Source organism: Perca fluviatilis, chromosome 11, assembly GCF_010015445.1.
Source record: "Perca fluviatilis chromosome 11, GENO_Pfluv_1.0, whole genome shotgun sequence".
Lineage (NCBI taxonomy): Eukaryota > Metazoa > Chordata > Actinopteri > Perciformes > Percidae > Perca > Perca fluviatilis.
In genome coordinates, this window is record NC_053122.1 from 20629009 (window position 1) to 20647369 (window position 18361).

An 18361-nucleotide genomic window follows, 5' to 3' on the forward strand; every position below is an offset into this window, starting at 1 on the left:
CAGTCAAACAGAAACTCTAGCAATAACCGTAAAACAACTTTAATTTTATGCTACAATGCAAATGCCACAGTGCTGATTTATAAGGTTGCTGCTAACAATGAACTGCCTCAGTGTTGTAGTCCCCAATTATGGAGTGCATTTTTTCTTGAGTCCACAAGATGGCAACGTAGCAATCTCGATCCAATAATACGCCAAATGAGACACTGCCTCAGAGAGCATTTTCCCTACACCGCATCAATCTGAAGCAGGACCTCATTCAACTGCAGGACATCCACCAGTGTAAATTAAATGTGGGGCTGCACTGATGTTGTTCTACTCCTCTTTGTGTATAGTCCAGTATGAGGGACTGATAGAGAGATAACTAGAGACAGAACCTTCAGTTTGGTGGTGGAAGTGAGAGGGGAAAGGAGGAGGAAAAAATTATAGAGGGATAATAAAAAAGAAGGCCCACTAACCCGGACTATCTGGGTGTGTTGACGCTCCACTGCCAGGTGTAGTGCCGTCTGCTGGTTGACGTTCTGGATGTCTAAGCTGGCATTGCCCTTGGAGGAGGGAACAAGAGAGGAGCAAGCACACACAAATAAACATATGGGCATTTGTGCATACATATATTAACAACCAACAATAATGAATCGCAAATATATATGCGCATGTAAATATGACCGAAAAGTGATAAATGTAGACAAACTGAGAAGAAAAAAATATTCAGTTAAAAATAATTGTTCAGCACATGAAAGAGTGTAACAACCAGTGTGGCTTTATGTGCCATGACAGAATCTTCCTTCCTTCAACCATGTCGACCAACAAAGTGTCATCTAGGGGGTTGGAAAAAAAACCCCGCATCCTACAGTAACGCTACAGTACATGTGATTGTCATTTCCAATTGCGAACACCTCAGCTGAGGAGATGTGCAGGGAAGATAAGCATTGTGATCAGGCAGTGTGTGAAATCCCCAAGTAATAAGACTGACTGACTGACTGACTGACTGGCTGGCTGGCTGGCTGGCTGGCAGGGAATCTGCAGTGCACCTTGTAGTGTGGTGCAATTTCTGAATAGAAAGCTGAGCCAGGCAGTGTGAACCAGCTCATTGCAGGGACTTGGAAAAAAAGGCTGTCCCTGTTGAAAGGTAGCGAGCGTTCATGCGTTGGAATGTTGCAGCAACATTGCTGCCTTGCACCATATCCTAATTAACCCAGTTCCTGCTTGAGCAGGTGACTTTTGCTGTAAACTCCTGTATGTGTCTTCTGAGAGTTAAACCTGCAATCTCAGAAGGGAAAAGTGCACGAACCTATGAGTGCAAGAGAATGAGGATATGAGGGCCCAACAGCACTAAAGAATACCCCCTCTGTGAAACGCAAGGATTCAATAAAAAAAAAAAAAAATTCACTTCAACTGGTCTACAGCTTGCTGGCTGCAGGGAGTGCAGTGGAAACCATTCTTAATGGCTTCTGTCTGTAGTCAGGGAAAGCCAGAAGTGCAGGCTAAGCTTATGTAGCTACGCTTTGGGCTGATAATTGTAAACAAAAGGGTTCTCTTAGAGAATATGAATAACTGCATTTGTGTTAAGCATGCATTTAAATCAGCAATGTATATGTCTGTGAGCAGTGTCGGGACTAACTAACAGTAACTCAGTTACTTTTGGCAGTAAATAGTATTCAATGTAGGGATGGGCGATAACTCAAAATAATCAAGCATTGTCTTTCAATGGAATCATAGCATTATTAAATCATTTATCGAGATGATGTGAAACACAACTACGTCATCTAAATTGATAATAACAAGCACATACTAACTCAAATTTCTCAAAAAAACTGATGTGAAATATTTTGAGGGAATACCATTTGAAGATGTGGTTTTGTTTTTACATCACACTTTACCTTACCACTCAGTTCAATGCAATTAACAAACTGGACTCAAACTGGCAACCTTCCAGTCACAAGCTTCTACAACCTCTAAGCTCCATTACCCCAGAATACAATAGTGCATACAGCTCAGGACTGGGGTTCTCTCGGCATAATAATGTTAAAGAACAAAGTGTAAAGATCCACTTGGAACCCAAATGTTAGTTAAACTAAATTGTGAGTAGCACGCATGATCCCAGCGAGACAATGAAAACAGTACTGAAATGAAAGCAAGTGTGTTGTTACCTGGTGCACTAACAGCTCAGCCACCTCCACATGGTTGTTGAGGGCAGCCAGGTGCAGTGCGGTGTAACCGTCGTCCTTCTTCTCGTCTACGATCCAAGGCCTCGGCAGTTTAGATAGCAGCACACGCATGGCACTGCACAGAGGAGACATGGAGAAAGGGAAAGAAATTGAGCTGGGAAGCATGACGGAAAAAGCCCAAGAAGGTACAGAAAGTATTGTCAATTTGATAGTTTATGATGTAAACTGCCAAAATGAATCTGTGACTGAATGTCTCATGCACTGTAGGATTGCTGGGGGCCAGACACAAGCTGCTGTAAGCAAACACATCACAGTGTCTGTACTGCTGATACACAGCATATTCCAATTCCATTCCAACACACTTTTGTTTTTGTTTTTTAGAGCAGAGCATATACCATTTTCACACGTGGGGACACGAATACTAAATCAACTTAGAGAGGGAGTAGCTTTCCCAAGCAGAGTGTTATTTACATTAAGCTTTGAGCAGTACAAGAGCTGTGTGTTATTTTAGAGTACCATTCCCCCTACCATTGCTTCAGTTAAAAAGGGAAGCCACTTCTCCCTTGATGATGCGCAAAAGCACCTATCATTGGGAGGCAAAATGGTAATTACACAAAATTTAGCTGCACTCACTCAGATCTCCTCCTGGAGAAGAAACAGACAGGTTGTGAAGTGAAACAAATCCATTGTTTAAACAGTGCTTTTTAACAGATGTAGCCTTGTGTGGTGAAAAAAAAAAAACAGTCAGTTGTGTACCATTGAAGGTCATTTAGAGGATGTGTGCCACAGAGAGAAGTGCCTGCAAAGACAACTGTACAAGAGGAAGGCTGAGAGCGAGTCACCGTGTCGATAGAGGGAGGCTGACTGGCACTTCCTACAGTGTCATAGAAAAAAAGAGACTATTTTACTAGTAAAAGGAAGACACACATGTTGCCATTTCTTATCAAATCCAAAGATCACAAAAAAAGACAGCAGGAAAGATTTTGAAAAAAACATGAGATTCGAAGTTAAGCTGTAATACTGTTGGAAATATCAATACATAGCTTTTGAGTTTACACCCTTCTTCCTACTAGCTTTAGTTTAGTGTTTGAACTAAACCATTATCCATTTACAGCCCCTACCTTCCCTACGTGTCTTGCTTTAGCCCCTGGGCAAATGCCCAAATTCTATGGAATATAAAACAAGACACTTAAAAGCCATATCCCTGAAGTGTTATTGTATCTTGTCTGTTGTTAGGTACACAATGTACCTTCAATAAGCAATAAAGCAGCAATGCTGGAGGGAAGACTTTTGACCTTGATTAACCCTGAATAATCATGCAGGGCATATCTTTGAACTGCGACAAAAGGAGGTAGCTGATTTCACTCTGACTTTAATATGGCTGAACAGCCCCCATGCGAGCACTGGAGTGTTTACATACACAACAGTAAGGTAAATTGGGTTTGAAACATTACAAAAAGGATATGTGGTCCAGCACAGAGCAATAAGGCCACAGCCTGCACAATCAATGGAAACTAAACAATTAGTACTATTATAAACTTAACTATTAAGACAGAGAAAAGAAAGAAATGCAAACCAACATGCTGGCAGGCTTTCAGACTGAAGGTAATCAGGATGGCTGGTTCCCTGCGGGTTTTTGCTAAACCTACAGCTTGTCTCCCTCCTTCTGGAGTAATGAAAGAGAGCATCATCAGCACACTCTCTTGAGGAAAGCAGAGAAAGAGGGGCAGAGAGGCAGGGGGGCAGGCAGCCAGCACCTCAGTACGGACAGAGATCCGGGGCTGGTGTACTGCTGCAGTGATGAACAGTGCAGCACACTGATCCCAGGCTCCCTCGCTCTCTCGCTCTACCTCTCATTGCACAGAGGCTTACGCACACACACCTGCATTGCTTGCAGCCATCTTCAACCACTTAATGCAGAGGAGCACTGCTTAAATGTTATAGCAACCGCACCCATTCTGCCTAATCTCACATTCATAATGTGCCGCCTTTGTTACAAAGGATTTTTTGCTTGCATACTGTAGATTAACCATCTCAGGGGGGACTTTAGAGTAATTTCATCCGCTATGCTCCCACTGGATAGGAGTTGAGACTTAAACAAGCACATTATTCAAGAAAAGACCTTGTCACATCAGATTCTTGCCTGAAGCTATAACATAAAACGTATTCCCAAGGGTTGAACACAGCACTCTTTTAGCTTTCTTTCAAATAAGACTGATAGACAATACAGGAATGCAGTTTATTTTTTTTAAACTACAACAGTTTCCATCAGAATCAAGGGCAATTGTCCCACATAAAGCCTTTGTTCTTTCTGTTCCCCTTTTCTTCCTCCTATTGGTGCCACGTATGACATTTGTATGATCTGGATTGGCTGGAAATACCTCCTGTATGTAAAACTACTGGCCAATAAATGCACGCCTGCAACACCATAGGGGTAGACTGGCGCCTTCTACTGTCAGAAGCAGGCACTTGAGTGCTGGGCAGGTGTTTGCTGTTGTAGGAAACCCCTCCAATAGAAGTCTAGATTGACAGGCTCCCTGCCACACTGGGCAAAATGGGAGGACATTAATATTAATGCCCCATACTGGCACTGCTGCATTGCAGTTAAGCCATTTGCTGTAAAGGCAGAAAAATAGTGAATTAAGAACCAAGAAATAAATCCTAGGTTTTTTGTATATATCTCTTGGCTAAGTGATGTTCGCAGTGACCGAGGGGAGTATGAGAGAAACTGCGTGTTGACCCTTGAGGTAGCTCAGGCTGCAGACCTTTTACTGAGCAGAAGACACTGACTTGAACTGCAAGTTAACATTTAGACAACTCAGGTTATCTGCTAAGAGAAGAAGACTGATATTTAGAGTGAAGAGAGGATCCCCTTATTATAACTGAACTTTAAATCCAATGCCATGGTCTGTGTGAATGCAGAAGGGCATGCAGCTGAGGAAAAGGAATTGTAGAGGAAAGAGGTAGAAGGGGAGACATGATGGAACTGGGTCACCCTGTGAGAGATCTCAAGAGTCCCTCAGGAGAGCTACACAGGGGTATGTTGTCTTGGGCTGCAATTTGTCATTGACCAGGACGCTCTGTGAAGCCCTCAGCTCTGTGTGTGTTGGCGTTTGTCATTGTATGTAAGACAGTGGAATTTGTTTTTTGTGTGTGTGTTTTTTTTTTTTTTTTTTTTTTGTGTGTGTGTGTGTGTGTGTGTGTGTGTGTGTGTGTGTGTGTGTGTGTGTGTGTGTGTGTGTGTGTGTGTGTGTGTGTGTGTGTGTGTGTGTGTAGGGGTCGACAGGTCCCTTCTGCTGCCCTCACCTGGCTGACAGCCATCTGTGTGGTGGTCAGTAGCCGTTATTACAACAGGAAGTGAGAGTCGGGGGACAATAACTTGGGTAGGACAGGGCAAAACAGGAACAGTCAACATCCAGCCTGAGATTAATGGCTTCACACAAACATATGGTTACTCTGATGTAGGAGACGTGTTTGGCATACCGTCATCCATTAACTAAGGCTTCAAGCTCAGGAAAAAAGTTTCTGCATCGTAAATTAGTCGCCAAAAGGTGCCACCTGCCTTGGGAAAATAAAATGCTTTATAAACCTGATGATGAAAATGATCAGTCTTGCTGACTGTGAGAGTCCTTGTATGGTGAAACAGACTGATCAGATTTATACTACAAATACTCCACACCGCAATAACCCAAAATGTTTTTAAACAATCAAAGTCAATTCTTGACCTTGGAATACAATCCCAACTCAAGGTCCACTTTCTAACTTTTATAAGAGCTTTAAACTATATCACATGGTCTTCATCAGCAGATGAAAATATATTATCCATAGCACTTTGTAGATTTTTGTATTTACGGAAGACGTCCTAAAAGTGCAGTGGGCTAATTTGTAACAGCTACTTGGCTGGAGATGGATCAAAAGATCCATCTCCATGTCAATAGCGGGGCAAAGTACTCGATGATGAACACTATTTTATGAGCCTTTGGAAAAATAGCTGGTTTAGTTGCCTAACCTCATCCATACTACCTTCAAGAAAATAAGAAGGTCAGAATGTTCCATGAGCTTTGTCTATATATTCCTCCCCCAATACCGGCAGGATTTTTTCTTTCAGATGCAGAGTCCTTATTGGAACAGCCTTTCGAGATGAGACGACTTCAGGCGATACATGAGGTGTCAGCTCATCGGGGACAGGATCAATACTTTCAGGTCCTTTGAAATAGTGAACCCTGTTCCCAACAAATCATTCACAAATGCAACACACCAACTCCAAATGGAACCCCCCTTTCCCCTTTGGGAAGGAAGGGCACTCTTCATCATGTGTGAGAGGTTTGGAAGGCACAGAGTGCTTTAGTCAGTGGCAGCGGGAGGGTTAGAGCCATAAAACTGTTCAGGATTTCACTGATCTTAAAATATGTTGCTTTGAATGAGAATGTTGGCTTACATAGTGCTTGTTTTTTGAACATGCGTGTGAAAATTAAACAGGTATTACTTCAACAAAAAAGTGGGAAACTTAAAGGGACAGTATGCCGATTTTCTACCGGCTTTGCATCATTGCAGCGTGGGTGGTATATGCAGACGAACGGTGTTTGACTTCCCTCCATGTTGCCAGCGCCCCTGGCCATCACTCCACCCTAACAAGCAATTAGTTACCAGTTCACTTTGTCAGGGCCATCCCACAGCTACTGGCCATCCTGCTGTGGACAGAGTACATAAACACAGATAGCGCTCAGGCCGGCAGTGCAGCAGAGGGCTGAGGACAAGAACCTAGCTGGCTCTGCTCAATATAAAAAAGGCTTTCATTACCATGCCGTGAAGAGAATAATTTTCCCTACAAAGTGACCTTCCCCTGCCTGCCTGTACCTGAGGCCCTTGAGTGAGCATGCTTTTATTAAGGACTATTTGCATAAACCAGGAAGGGGAAAGACAGGAAAGGGGTGCATTTTTATGATGTTTTGGTTATCACTATAGCTATTGCCTGTGCCTTGAAGGTTGTTTAGGAGACGCCAGGTGCATTTTCAAACATCTCAGGTACAGTTGTCTGTCCATTTGGGAAGTAGGCGGGGGCCTATAAAGGCTCAGCTTTAATTAGCTTTAAATCACCTGGTATTATGGGGTGTCCTGATTCATAGCAATTTATGAAAGAGGAGGCAGCAAGATAGTCAGAGAAGCCCAATGGCGTGTAAATGTCCCATTGGTTCAAGATGACCCAATTATATCCCTGTGCTACTATTTCTTTGCACTTTATTCTCCTCAGCACCTTGAAAAAGCCTCATTCTCATTTATGCACCAGCCATAATAGTCATAATATGCATCCTTTTAACCTAAAAGCAAAGACCGACATAAAACATAAAGCAAGGACAGATTATATTAGAATAAAGAGACACCTAAATCATGCCATTATATCGAACCATCGCTCAATAGCATCATTACTTATGAAACAAATAACACATGTAATTATTGAACATGCTTGCGTAGTCCTGGATCACACTCATCTTTAGTCTTTTGCTAGTGCAAATCTGGGGACAGTTAAACAAATATTAATAAAGTTGAATTAAAAGGAAACTGCTGCATGAAAATTACTCAAGTAGTTGACCTAGGACTGACATAAAGGACTGAATACAATTGGACAATGTGCAAATAAGACATTTGAAAAGGTGACAAAACCACCAGATGGATTTGGTAATAGCATTTTGAATGGCTGACTTGATGAAGGACAAAGACAGAAAATGAATGTTGTAGCTGAAATCACTTATCAGCCAAAGATACAAACAGACTTGAGTACACTGTCACCAAAGCATCTACACTCACTGGCCTCTCTTTCCTGTCATTACAGTCAATGTGCCTCAAACAAGCTGCTAACAAAGCAAAGAAAACCATCTCTAACCCCTTCACTTTGCTTACTCCCTTTTTTTACAAACTCTTTTACACTTTTCTCTGACAGTAATACAGAAATGAATCTAATGAAAACAAAAACCTACTTGTCAATATCGACACTTATGCACTTTGACATACAGTAACTGCTGTTTAACTTACTGTATGTGTATGTAATTTGATGGATGGTTTGTGCTTATCCACTGTGTCGGTTTTGAAAAATTTAACTCATTAATATGCTGCACTAAAAGCAAATTGTGGCTTTGCCAATATTCCGATTTTATTAACTTTAACTGTTAAGATGGTGATGAGAACCTAAACCAAGGCTTCAAAACATCCCTTCTGAAACCTAAGGGTAACGTAATACATGCTCCGTAATACAATCCAGTTATTCATCCGTTTTTCTACAGTCCAGAGATACTATTGGTCGACACCGTGAACAGCTTAGCTTATGATGGTTAGATTGTAACCAAAGCCACAAGCTGCAGCAAATTTGTCTTTGGACAATTTTTCGAGACTTTTTTGTCAATGGTTGACATAACTTCCTTGACCCAAACTACAGTACACCTTGTTAGGTACCCTATTTGCCTCAGGTTAAACAACAGAAAACCCTGAATTTGAACTTTTAATATGTACTTGTTTTCTAACTTGCTAGGTCATTAGCAGTATTTTAAGCCACCATGCCATTGTCATTTGAAGGTTTTTAGGTATAAGCTCACCTACCCAACAACATCTAAATGAATTATCTGTGAAGCCAATGTGTCATTTCTGACTGAAATTAATTTAATTTTAATTTAATTGTGGCTGAGATACTGGCCATTTTGTGATTATAAAGTTCCTTTCAGCTTCTATGAAATAAAATCAGACTTACTTCTGCCTGGTGAAATTAACTGCAAGTGCTTCCACACTGAGGTACAAAGCAGTAAATAGAACAGAGGGATTGACTCTGGGTTTTGCAGAGCGGTGGAGAATTCAGCCGTGCTGAAGGTCCTTCGATCGACAGCCACTCAGCAGCATGCCACACTGTCACCATACGGGCAGACAGTCTGAGAGGCTCCCATGATCTACAGCCTCACTGCAAATCTACCACTTTAAATCACGCCTCACTCCCTGGCCTGCCTCCCACCTTTCTGCCCCCACAAACACATTACACTCCTTTCTATATGTTGTAACCTGTGAGGGTCCCTTTGCACAAAGCAAGCCAGCAGTAACAGTACCACCCCTTAAACACAACAGAAAAATTAGGATAACGCACCATCAAATACTCTTCCACAGTAATTGGCAGAACAGATCAGACAGTGACACAAACAAGCTGCCATATTGCAGCTGATGAATGACTGATGAATGACTTTTTCAGCAGTTACACATCTAGGCACACATGCAGAGGAAGAAGCTGTGGCTGAAAGAGCGGTTTGGTAATTAAAATCTTTTGTTTGCAGAGGGAAATAATAGGGATCAAAGGGCCTTGTATCAGCTACTGCCTCTCCTAAGCACTGAGACAACAGGCCATATGCCCCAGAGCAGCACAGAAAATGTCTAACAGCCAACTTGTTAATGGCGGGGGAATGGAGCTTGTATGAATGCACTATACATTACACAGATAAGCCTCAATGGAAACCTCTGTGTATTCCACACAGATTCATGATTCTACAGAGTGCAATTAAGATTTTCAGCAACAATTTTGCAAGGTGTCCGCCTAATCTGAACAATTTAATGCTTTTCTTTCCTTTTTACAAAGGAGATGTTGGGCCATTGTCGAATTTTCTTCAGTATTCTTGCATGTTTGGACACAAGGAGCCACACACAGATGCACAAGCACACCAAACGACACAAACAAACAAACAAATCCTTATCCTCTCTGACCTGTCATACTGCATTTAAATGGGAGCCACTGACTTCAGTGTCCGTACGGGCTTACCAAGTTAACATAGTCTGCATTATTCAACAGCTAAGCTTGGTTTAGCTTAGCCAGGTCCTACCAGACTCTCGTACATTTCATTTGTACAGAGAGTCTGGCCACTCTCCATTGACAAGTGTTAACTTCCTTGAAGGCGGGGTACTCTGTTGAAGTTTAAAACTATTGGATCTGCCCAGAGCCAATCTGGATCTGCCATTAACCAATCGTTAACGTTTGGTCGTGACATATGTCATGTGCATGTGCAACAAGAGGGGAGACAACAACTATCGGCTTATGTTTAGCATTAGCATCGCTAGCGTTAGCCTTAGCCGACTCCTTCACCACTAAGAGCTGGAAAATCTAACTTTTCCCAAACCCCGTGGGGAGGAGGGCCACAACATCATGGCCACCAACACAACTCAGCAAAGATTGTTCTTGTTCGGGCTTTAACTTCTGGATATTCGGCAGCGTTGCCACAACGGACCGAGTGGCTTCGCTTTCTAGCGCACGTCCTCAACGCCATCGTTCTCAATGTCATCGTTCTCAATGTCATCGTTCTCAATGTCATCGTTCTCAACGTCATCGTTCTCAGCCACTCCCTCTGTTCGCTGATTGGACCGCCAAATATTTGGCAGGAGAAAACCCAAGAATATACCGCAAACCCAGACATAGTACTGAAGGAAAATGAAAATTGAGCGGAAGTACGTAGGAGGGCGGAGCCAGGCTAGGTTTAGCTGTGAGCATCGACCTGAATGTACATTAGGGTTACTAATACCCCATCCGCTGACACAAATTGTATACATCTTCTTTTCTTGTTTAAGATTTTTTTTTTTTTTGGCTTGTATTGCCTTTATTTATAGGACAGATTTAGACATGAAAGTGGGAGAGACGGGGAATGACATGCAGCAAAGAGTCGCAGGTCGGAACCAAACCCGCGACAAGGACTGCGGCGCACTTAAGTAGTCAGTTTTGGCTACATTTCTTTTGATTTTGTAAACAACCTAAACTACTTAAAAGCAATATATTAAATGTAAACTCCTGCCAAGAAAGCATCTAAAATGTTTGTAGAAGTGTTGTAAACAAGTACATGTGTAAACAAATCTCTTTCGCTTTACAATAAGAAATATCGCTCGCTATATTTTTGCTCCTTTTTGAATTTTTCATAAGGGGCAGTAAAAGAAAACACAATTGACTGATGTTTTGGTTCAGCAGCTACAGCACAGCTAATGCTAGCACTGTTAACAGCAGACAAACAACACTTACTACTTTTAACTTGCAGGCTGTGTGTGTGGAATCACGAGCATGATTCCGCATTTTCATACTCTCTGTGTGGTCGCTGGGATGATACCTGTTCAGGTGACCAAAAATATGTGTTGCGTTTGGCACCAATCGCCGACATATTTTGCAGATCAGCTTAATCTGCTCCTTTTTCCTCCCTCGCTTTTGTGAAATCCGAACCATTTCCACACAACTGACGTTGTTGAATGTCTTCAGCTTGATAGGATAACGCAAGTTCACATTCATGTACAACATCGCTATCGTTGCCCTCGGCTCCACTTTCGCTAATTTCTTCTCCCTTTTCCAACTTTACCTTCTTCCTCATACCTAAACCTGAACAAACCCTTATCCCTAACTATAACTATGACTGGGCTCACTACGCATTTTAACAGGAGGGAAAGACTATTCAACGAGAGAAATACTATTCGACGGGGGAACACACTTCGACACAACACCGGCAACAAACAAACGCTCAAAATAGGAAGTGGGCGTGCCCGGCAAGCCAATAAGCCAGACTCTGGCAGTTGTGTTATCGGGTATATGACCAAAGCTTATCATTATCGACCTGAATTTTATGTTTTATCGCCCTACATAAGACTCAGATCTGCGACTTTGGCTTTCTAAACATCTGATATCATTAAAATGGGTCACTACATTTTCACACTAAAAATTCTAAATGGTTTCAGAGGATCTATTGTATGGCCAGGCATTCCTTAAATAATTTCAACAATTTACTACACAAGCCTGGTCCATTTCTGAGCCTACATTAGCTTGATATAAAAGAACTAATCAAATCTATAATATAAAAAAGTATATATATTATCAGTATTATATGGATATAAAGCCAAACTATTAGGTACAGAACGTAACAATAAAAATAAATATTCAATCCTACTAGGTGATCAGCTAGTTAATAATATATTCAGTGATGTGTTTTCTTGAGCTTTGTGTTGTGTGAAACCATATTTAATATACTGAAAGGCATATACTGATGTTTTACATGTGTTTACTCAGCTAAAAAAAATGCAGCACACTTCTCAGTGTTTAATAGAAGACACAAACCAAAGTGCCATCACTGATGTTTAAGTACCATCAAATGCAAAAATAAATGATATTACTTATTTTAATTCATCAAGTAAATAGATGAACTAAATTTGTTTTCAAATGGGGGGGAATATTAAAGATGCCTGACAGCTGTGCTGTGGAAGTATATCACCTTGCTCTGTCATATTTATTAGCTGTATTGCTGAGGCACTTAAAGTGACACAAATAAATCCTACTCTTTCTAGGTTTCGCAAGCGGGCAAAAAAAACATACCGTCAGTGGTTATAGTGTCTTCACAATGCAAGCTTTTCTCTTTGCATGCAATAGTCACTTTCCCAAAAGCTCTTTATGTCCTTGAGTCCCTTCAATAAGAGATGTACCCCTCCCTATACCTCCCTCCATCCATCTCTTGATCCCTTGTTTCCTCTCTTTCCCCTCTATCTATCCATCCATCCATCCTTCCCTCCCTCTGCTACCCCTAACCACTCCCTCTTCCAACATGTGCTATAGCAACATACCAGCCAGGACTCAATGTTTCAGCATGCCACAGGACAGAGCATTACAGCATGGCTGAGCTTATCTATTGGCTCAGAGCCAATAGAACTGTTGGCCCAGCCCTAGGAGGAAGTGTAGGCGTTCTGATTGGTCACAGGGGGATTGGGGCTTGTATCAGCTTGTCCTCTGGTTGATCTGTTGGACTGGTCCCAGCTCATACAGAGGTGGACAGTGGGAGGGCATTTAGGATTGGGCGACTCCTCAATGAAGTCACAGTGCATGCTGCAGCAAACTGGTACCCAGGCTCTCTGAATTGACCAGTCACTGCACTACATCTTTAATGGCTACATTCTTCAGTGAGTAATTTAACTAGAATAAGCTACAGCAACATAATGCAGAGTCTAATTGAACAACTGAAGATAATAACAGACAATACTAAGGAGACGTGCAATTGCAAATAACAAATCAGTAGGATCAGTCTCTCTAGGCTACAAAGAGTATGTTATGATAATTGTCCAACATAAGGATATTGCCTCCCATTGTGGGCTACAAGAACTCACAAGTGCACTTCATCTGGATTCCAAAGGTTACTTCGACATATCTCTGCGATCAGTTATCTTTTAATGAATTACAGCCAGGCACTTGTGTATACCCTTTGCCCTGACCAAGTTTATTGCCTCCTACGCCATGCCATCAGGAACATATCTGTAAAAAAGACATGATCATATATACGGCAGATAAACACACAAATACTAATCAATATCATCCAAATCACTATGCCCAAGTGACCTCAATTTTACCCTGTAAAACCTTAATATTCTTCCATCATGTATTGTGTGAATGTGTGTGTGTGTGTGTGTGTGTGTGTGTGTGTGTGTGTGTGTGTATCTGCATGAGCATATGGTAACAAGGAGGAACTCATACATTGTCCTCAGCAGCTACAACACCTTTCCTGTCATCTCTCTGTATTTCATTGATAGGGTTGTTGACTGGTGCATCTGGCTGTCCTCACCTGTATCGTACACACTTTAATCATAAAAGACTAACTTAGGATACGCATAAAAATATAACCTGTGCACGCAAGCAAGTATGAACCCATCTACTTTAGTGGCCAACTGCCAAATAAACATAGATTGAAAGGAGTATACTGTGTGTGCCTTTGAGAAAATGGTCTTGCACACATATGCACCACTGCAGTGCATTCTATTTGTATTTATGCAGTTTGCGAGTCACTTAACAGTTACATGCGGCGCCAGTAAGGCATGGTAAAAGATCAGAGGCAGGAAAAGCAGAGGAGCTTCCCCTGCAGTGAGGCTGGAGGGAACAATGGGCTGCTGGATCAGAGAGCCTGACTGCCACTGGCTTCCCCCTCCAGCACCCAGGTAGGTTAGCCCATTCATAAATCACTTTTATTCCTCCAAGCGCTCAACAGCCTCACCTCTTCAAATGATGCACTGTGTAAAGGGATGAGGAGGGAGGGGCAAGACGGGGGACAGAAGAGGGGGGTGTGGGAGAGGGATAGGACCTGACGAGAGAGATAAAGTAAGCACAAGGAAGAGCCAGACTGATTGGAGAGGCGCATGGAGATTTACTCAAAAAGCCCAAACTGGACTCATTAGAAATGGCTCTAATCCCTCTAGGATGACACAGCAAGGAGGAATTAAGACAAGCTGAAAGACCGACCAAGGCTTCATCACCATCTGAAGCTAACCAGAAGTTCCTGTCCAAAACGTTTCAATTTGAGAGTAGACCTGCCTCTCATTTGCGTGAACTCAAAGGGATGACCTCTCATTAGGACTGACAACCATATCAGAGAACCAAAAATACATGTACACTGAATTAATACTCTGAATCATAATGGAAGCAATCAGGCTTTCTGAAATTGATTTAAAATAAGACTATCTAATGTCAAAGTGAAAACAAATGTCTACAAATATATCTTAATTAAATACAAAAAACTAAATAATTTCATGTATTCACCCATGCAAGTCAATATTTAGTAGAAGCACCTATGGCAGGAATTAAAGCCTTGGCTCTATGTGTGAACACTGCCTAAGCTCAGTTATGTTGCATGATAAATATATACCACAGATAAAGTTATGTTTAACTCTACTCATTATTCAACATTTAAAAAACATCTAAAAGCACCACAGATGATTTAGAAACAGAATCAAAAACTCTAATTGGCAGGGAATCCTCACACATAACTTAATTTAGATGAATAAATATAACGACGGGGGAAAAAAGCTTCAAATATCAAAGTAACTAAAAAACTACTTGTAATCAGCCATTTTTAATGTTGCATTTTTTTCTGAACAATTTAAAGCATCAATAAAAAATGCAAATTGTTGATCTCAAACCAATCTGTTGTATTATTTTAAATTTGAATGGAAATATGTCTTGAGCAGTACTCATAGGGAGAACAACACGTCCCTCCCCTTTATCCAGTGTAAGAAAGCACATCCATTAGTCTACCCTTTTCTTATTGATTGATTAACTGCTCAGCTAAACATTCAGCCCTGCGCTATTCATTATGGTGGGAAGATGTAAACCTTGCTGCTGGGTTTTAGGGGTAGATGAGATGTTGGGATGTAATTGAGATCAGACTGGTGGGTTGGGAGGCTGGAACAGGCAGGGTGGAGTGGAGACCCACTGACGTTCATTTTATTTTAGAAGTTATCTTTTGTAGTTATGGCTGATACTGGGACAGGGCCATCACAGACAAAAAGGAAATGAATGAAGAACAACTAAAAGCTAAAATGGAGAGAGAAAGACGGCGGGCGAAAACCCGAGTCAACCGCGGTCGGGCTTTCAACAGATGGAGACAATTAAGGGATTGTAAATGAATCAAAACCGACCCTGAATTGGCCCTCTTCCTCCTATACAGGTATTTAATAGGTCTATTTCATTCATAACATAACTTTCCAATGTGAGGCGTGGTTGTACGTCAGTAGCCTACATTAAATTAAGTCCCCTTCCATTTAGCGACCAGTTTTTATTTCTTTTCATACCGTGTTTGTGTTAGCGTACCATTTTATTTTTGTCCCCCTGTACTTGGGTAAAGTGTCCTGGGGGCTTGCAGTTCTAGTTATTATTAAGTTGGTTGCTACAACAAACTCTTGCTAGTGCTTTGGCTCGTGACCGCTAGAAAAGATCTTTAAGACAGCAGTTGTGGTAAAAACATTACCACTTTTCTCCAAAGGGGCCGCCAGAATCAACACAAATGGAAAGTTCTTCGTAGTTGCTTTAAGTGGTGTGTAAAGGTAGAGACTGCAGGGGAAATAACAGGTGGACATTCACAGTTGCCATTTATATTGCTGGAATTCTGCATTTTGATTGGCCATGTGAGGTCAGGTTTAGAGCAGACACATTAGCTTGGAATCCATTTTGCTTCACAAATGGTCAATTCTTGTAACAGCCGTAAAGATAATGTAATCGAAAAGCTATGAATTGCGGTGACACTACATTAATTAAATTGCATACTTAAATCTATGCAGAATTATCTCCACCATGAAAAAGGCCTGAGATATAAATGTGAGTGAGGGCAGAATGACTGGGAGCTTGTTAAAAGGCTTATCAAATCAAGGAACAGAGAAATGCGTGACATTTTTCTGGCTCATGAAAATACACTTTGACAAATGTTCATGCTGTATCGAGGGTGTTTGTGAGTTTTCACGATCTCATTCACTACAACTGAAATGCCACAGTCTGGTTTTCATATGATTTCCTCAAAGAGCATATCGGTGTGAAAAAGCATTAGCTTACACTTCCTGGGGTGTTCTGCAAAAATGCAGGTGGAGTAAGTAAGAGGACTTGTGTGCTGTCATTGAGGTATAAGAGGAGAGAAGATGAGACAGAGAAAAAGATAGGAGGGCACAGAGGACATTGTTTCCGTACAGTATAGATGTGCCCCGTGATGAGACCAACTAATTAAAAAGATTCTTTAGTGGCCGTGCCTCGGGAAAGCTTGAAAAAGACACTTGAAAATTAATGAGGGCTCAAAAAGGAGAGAAAGGAGCCCAAACTTTTCATTGCCTCAGAGGCGAGTTTCCACTTGTCTCCCTGCATTTCCAAAAGCCGTATAAATAAAATAAAATGGGATAGCACAATAATATTTCCTGCTGTCTCACACCCTCTATGCAGTTATGTCGCTCCCTTATTTCTGTCTATGTGCAAACAACTTTGACACACGCAGAAAGACACACGGACACGTGAGCTTAAACTCAACTCTGGTTTACTGTAGTAAAAACAGTTACAGACTGTCATACCAAAGCTTAGAGAAGATACTAAACACACGCTTCTCTGCACTGCACTACACATTCAGCCTTTCCCTCTCCTCCATTTCTCGGATATGCAGTTATTCTAAGTATAGCGGTGAGCAGACGGAAGGTCTACCATAAGCAGCGTGCTCCAGCTCTATTTAAAAAGAAAAATGATGGAGACTGGGTGGTGGTGGTGGGGGGGGGAGGGGTCAAAAGGACACAGATAGTGAGGGGGTGGTATCAGAGGAGGCAGTGGAGTTGGTGTTGAAGGATGTAAAGCAGGGGAGGGGGGAAAGAATCAAGAATATACAAGTAGAAGCACGAGAGACCACTTTATTTGGAGATACTAAAAATAGCGCAGCAAATGGTAGCAAGGGCTAGCTGGCCTAACGCTCCTCTCTCCTTCGAGGCCGGTGGAATCGATAGGCAGGGAGCCGTAGGGGAGGCTTCCCGGAGCCTGTAGCCAACAGTTGCTTGGGGGGGGGAATGAAAGAGAGAGGGGGTGAGGCAAGGAGAGGAGCAGAGCGGAGTGGAGTGGAGTGGAGCGCAAACTATTTTTTGCACTGCTTGACTAAATATGGTCAGGGAGTTGGTGAGACAAGACACAGGAGCAGCCCGGCAACAGGGGCCGAGGCATGCTTCAAATGCTTGGCTTCCCACAACGTGCTAACCGTTCAGCTTAGCCCTTTGCACTGTGAGGTAGGAAGCTGTTGGCTGGTTGACCTCGTGGTCCTAATCTGCTGCCACTGTGTTCTTCCTGTGCTCTCTGCCGCCGAACTGCAGCAGCACCACTACTTGATATTTTTCCAGTAAACAGGTGACCCTGGAGATGCACTATCAGGAATGCATAAGCTGCGTATTAAGATTCATAAGCGCAAAAAATGTAAACTCCAAAAATACCAAAAAGATATTGCAATATCCTCCGTCTCTGACAATGGTAATCATATTTCCATGGCAAGAGACTATTAAGAGTACAGCTGCCTTCTACCGCAGAGGCACCTCTTTTTTTTCGTCTTCTTTTTTTTTTTTAAATACCTCTATCACAATTCTGCTCTCAAACATTCAGTAAACTCCCTCTTCTAAGCTGCTGTATAAAGTTCCACTGAATAATAAAAGCGCATTTAAGGAGCAGAAAAAAGCTCTGGGGCTGTGTGTGCGTGTGTTGATGGAATAAGAAAAAGGCAGGGTGCGAGGACGGTTGGTACACTTTCTGCCTCCTCCACCGACCAGGGCATCCTCCCAGCTCTCTCCCTCAGAATGCACATGATGAGAGGAGAGTGCTGCAGATTTTTTCACCCCTCCTTCTTCCCCTCTTCTCTCTCTGCCTCCCCCTTTTTTCCCCCCAAATGGCA

The 18361-nt window shown here is 42.1% G+C and overlaps 1 protein-coding gene across 6 annotated transcripts in view; it reads right to left on the reverse strand.

Annotated features, from left to right (window-relative positions):
• The window catches only part of mib1 (MIB E3 ubiquitin protein ligase 1), a 55539-nt gene that overhangs the window by 8721 nt on the left and 28457 nt on the right, over positions 1-18361 (reverse strand). For all 6 annotated transcript variants that reach the window (XM_039815050.1, XM_039815049.1, XM_039815048.1 and 3 more), the window contains exons 13-14: positions 2148-2280; positions 456-542 (exon numbers count right to left, since the gene is read on the reverse strand). In XM_039815050.1, the coding sequence (XP_039670984.1) occupies positions 456-542; positions 2148-2280 (220 nt within the window). The remainder of the gene's footprint in view (positions 1-455; positions 543-2147; positions 2281-18361) is intronic.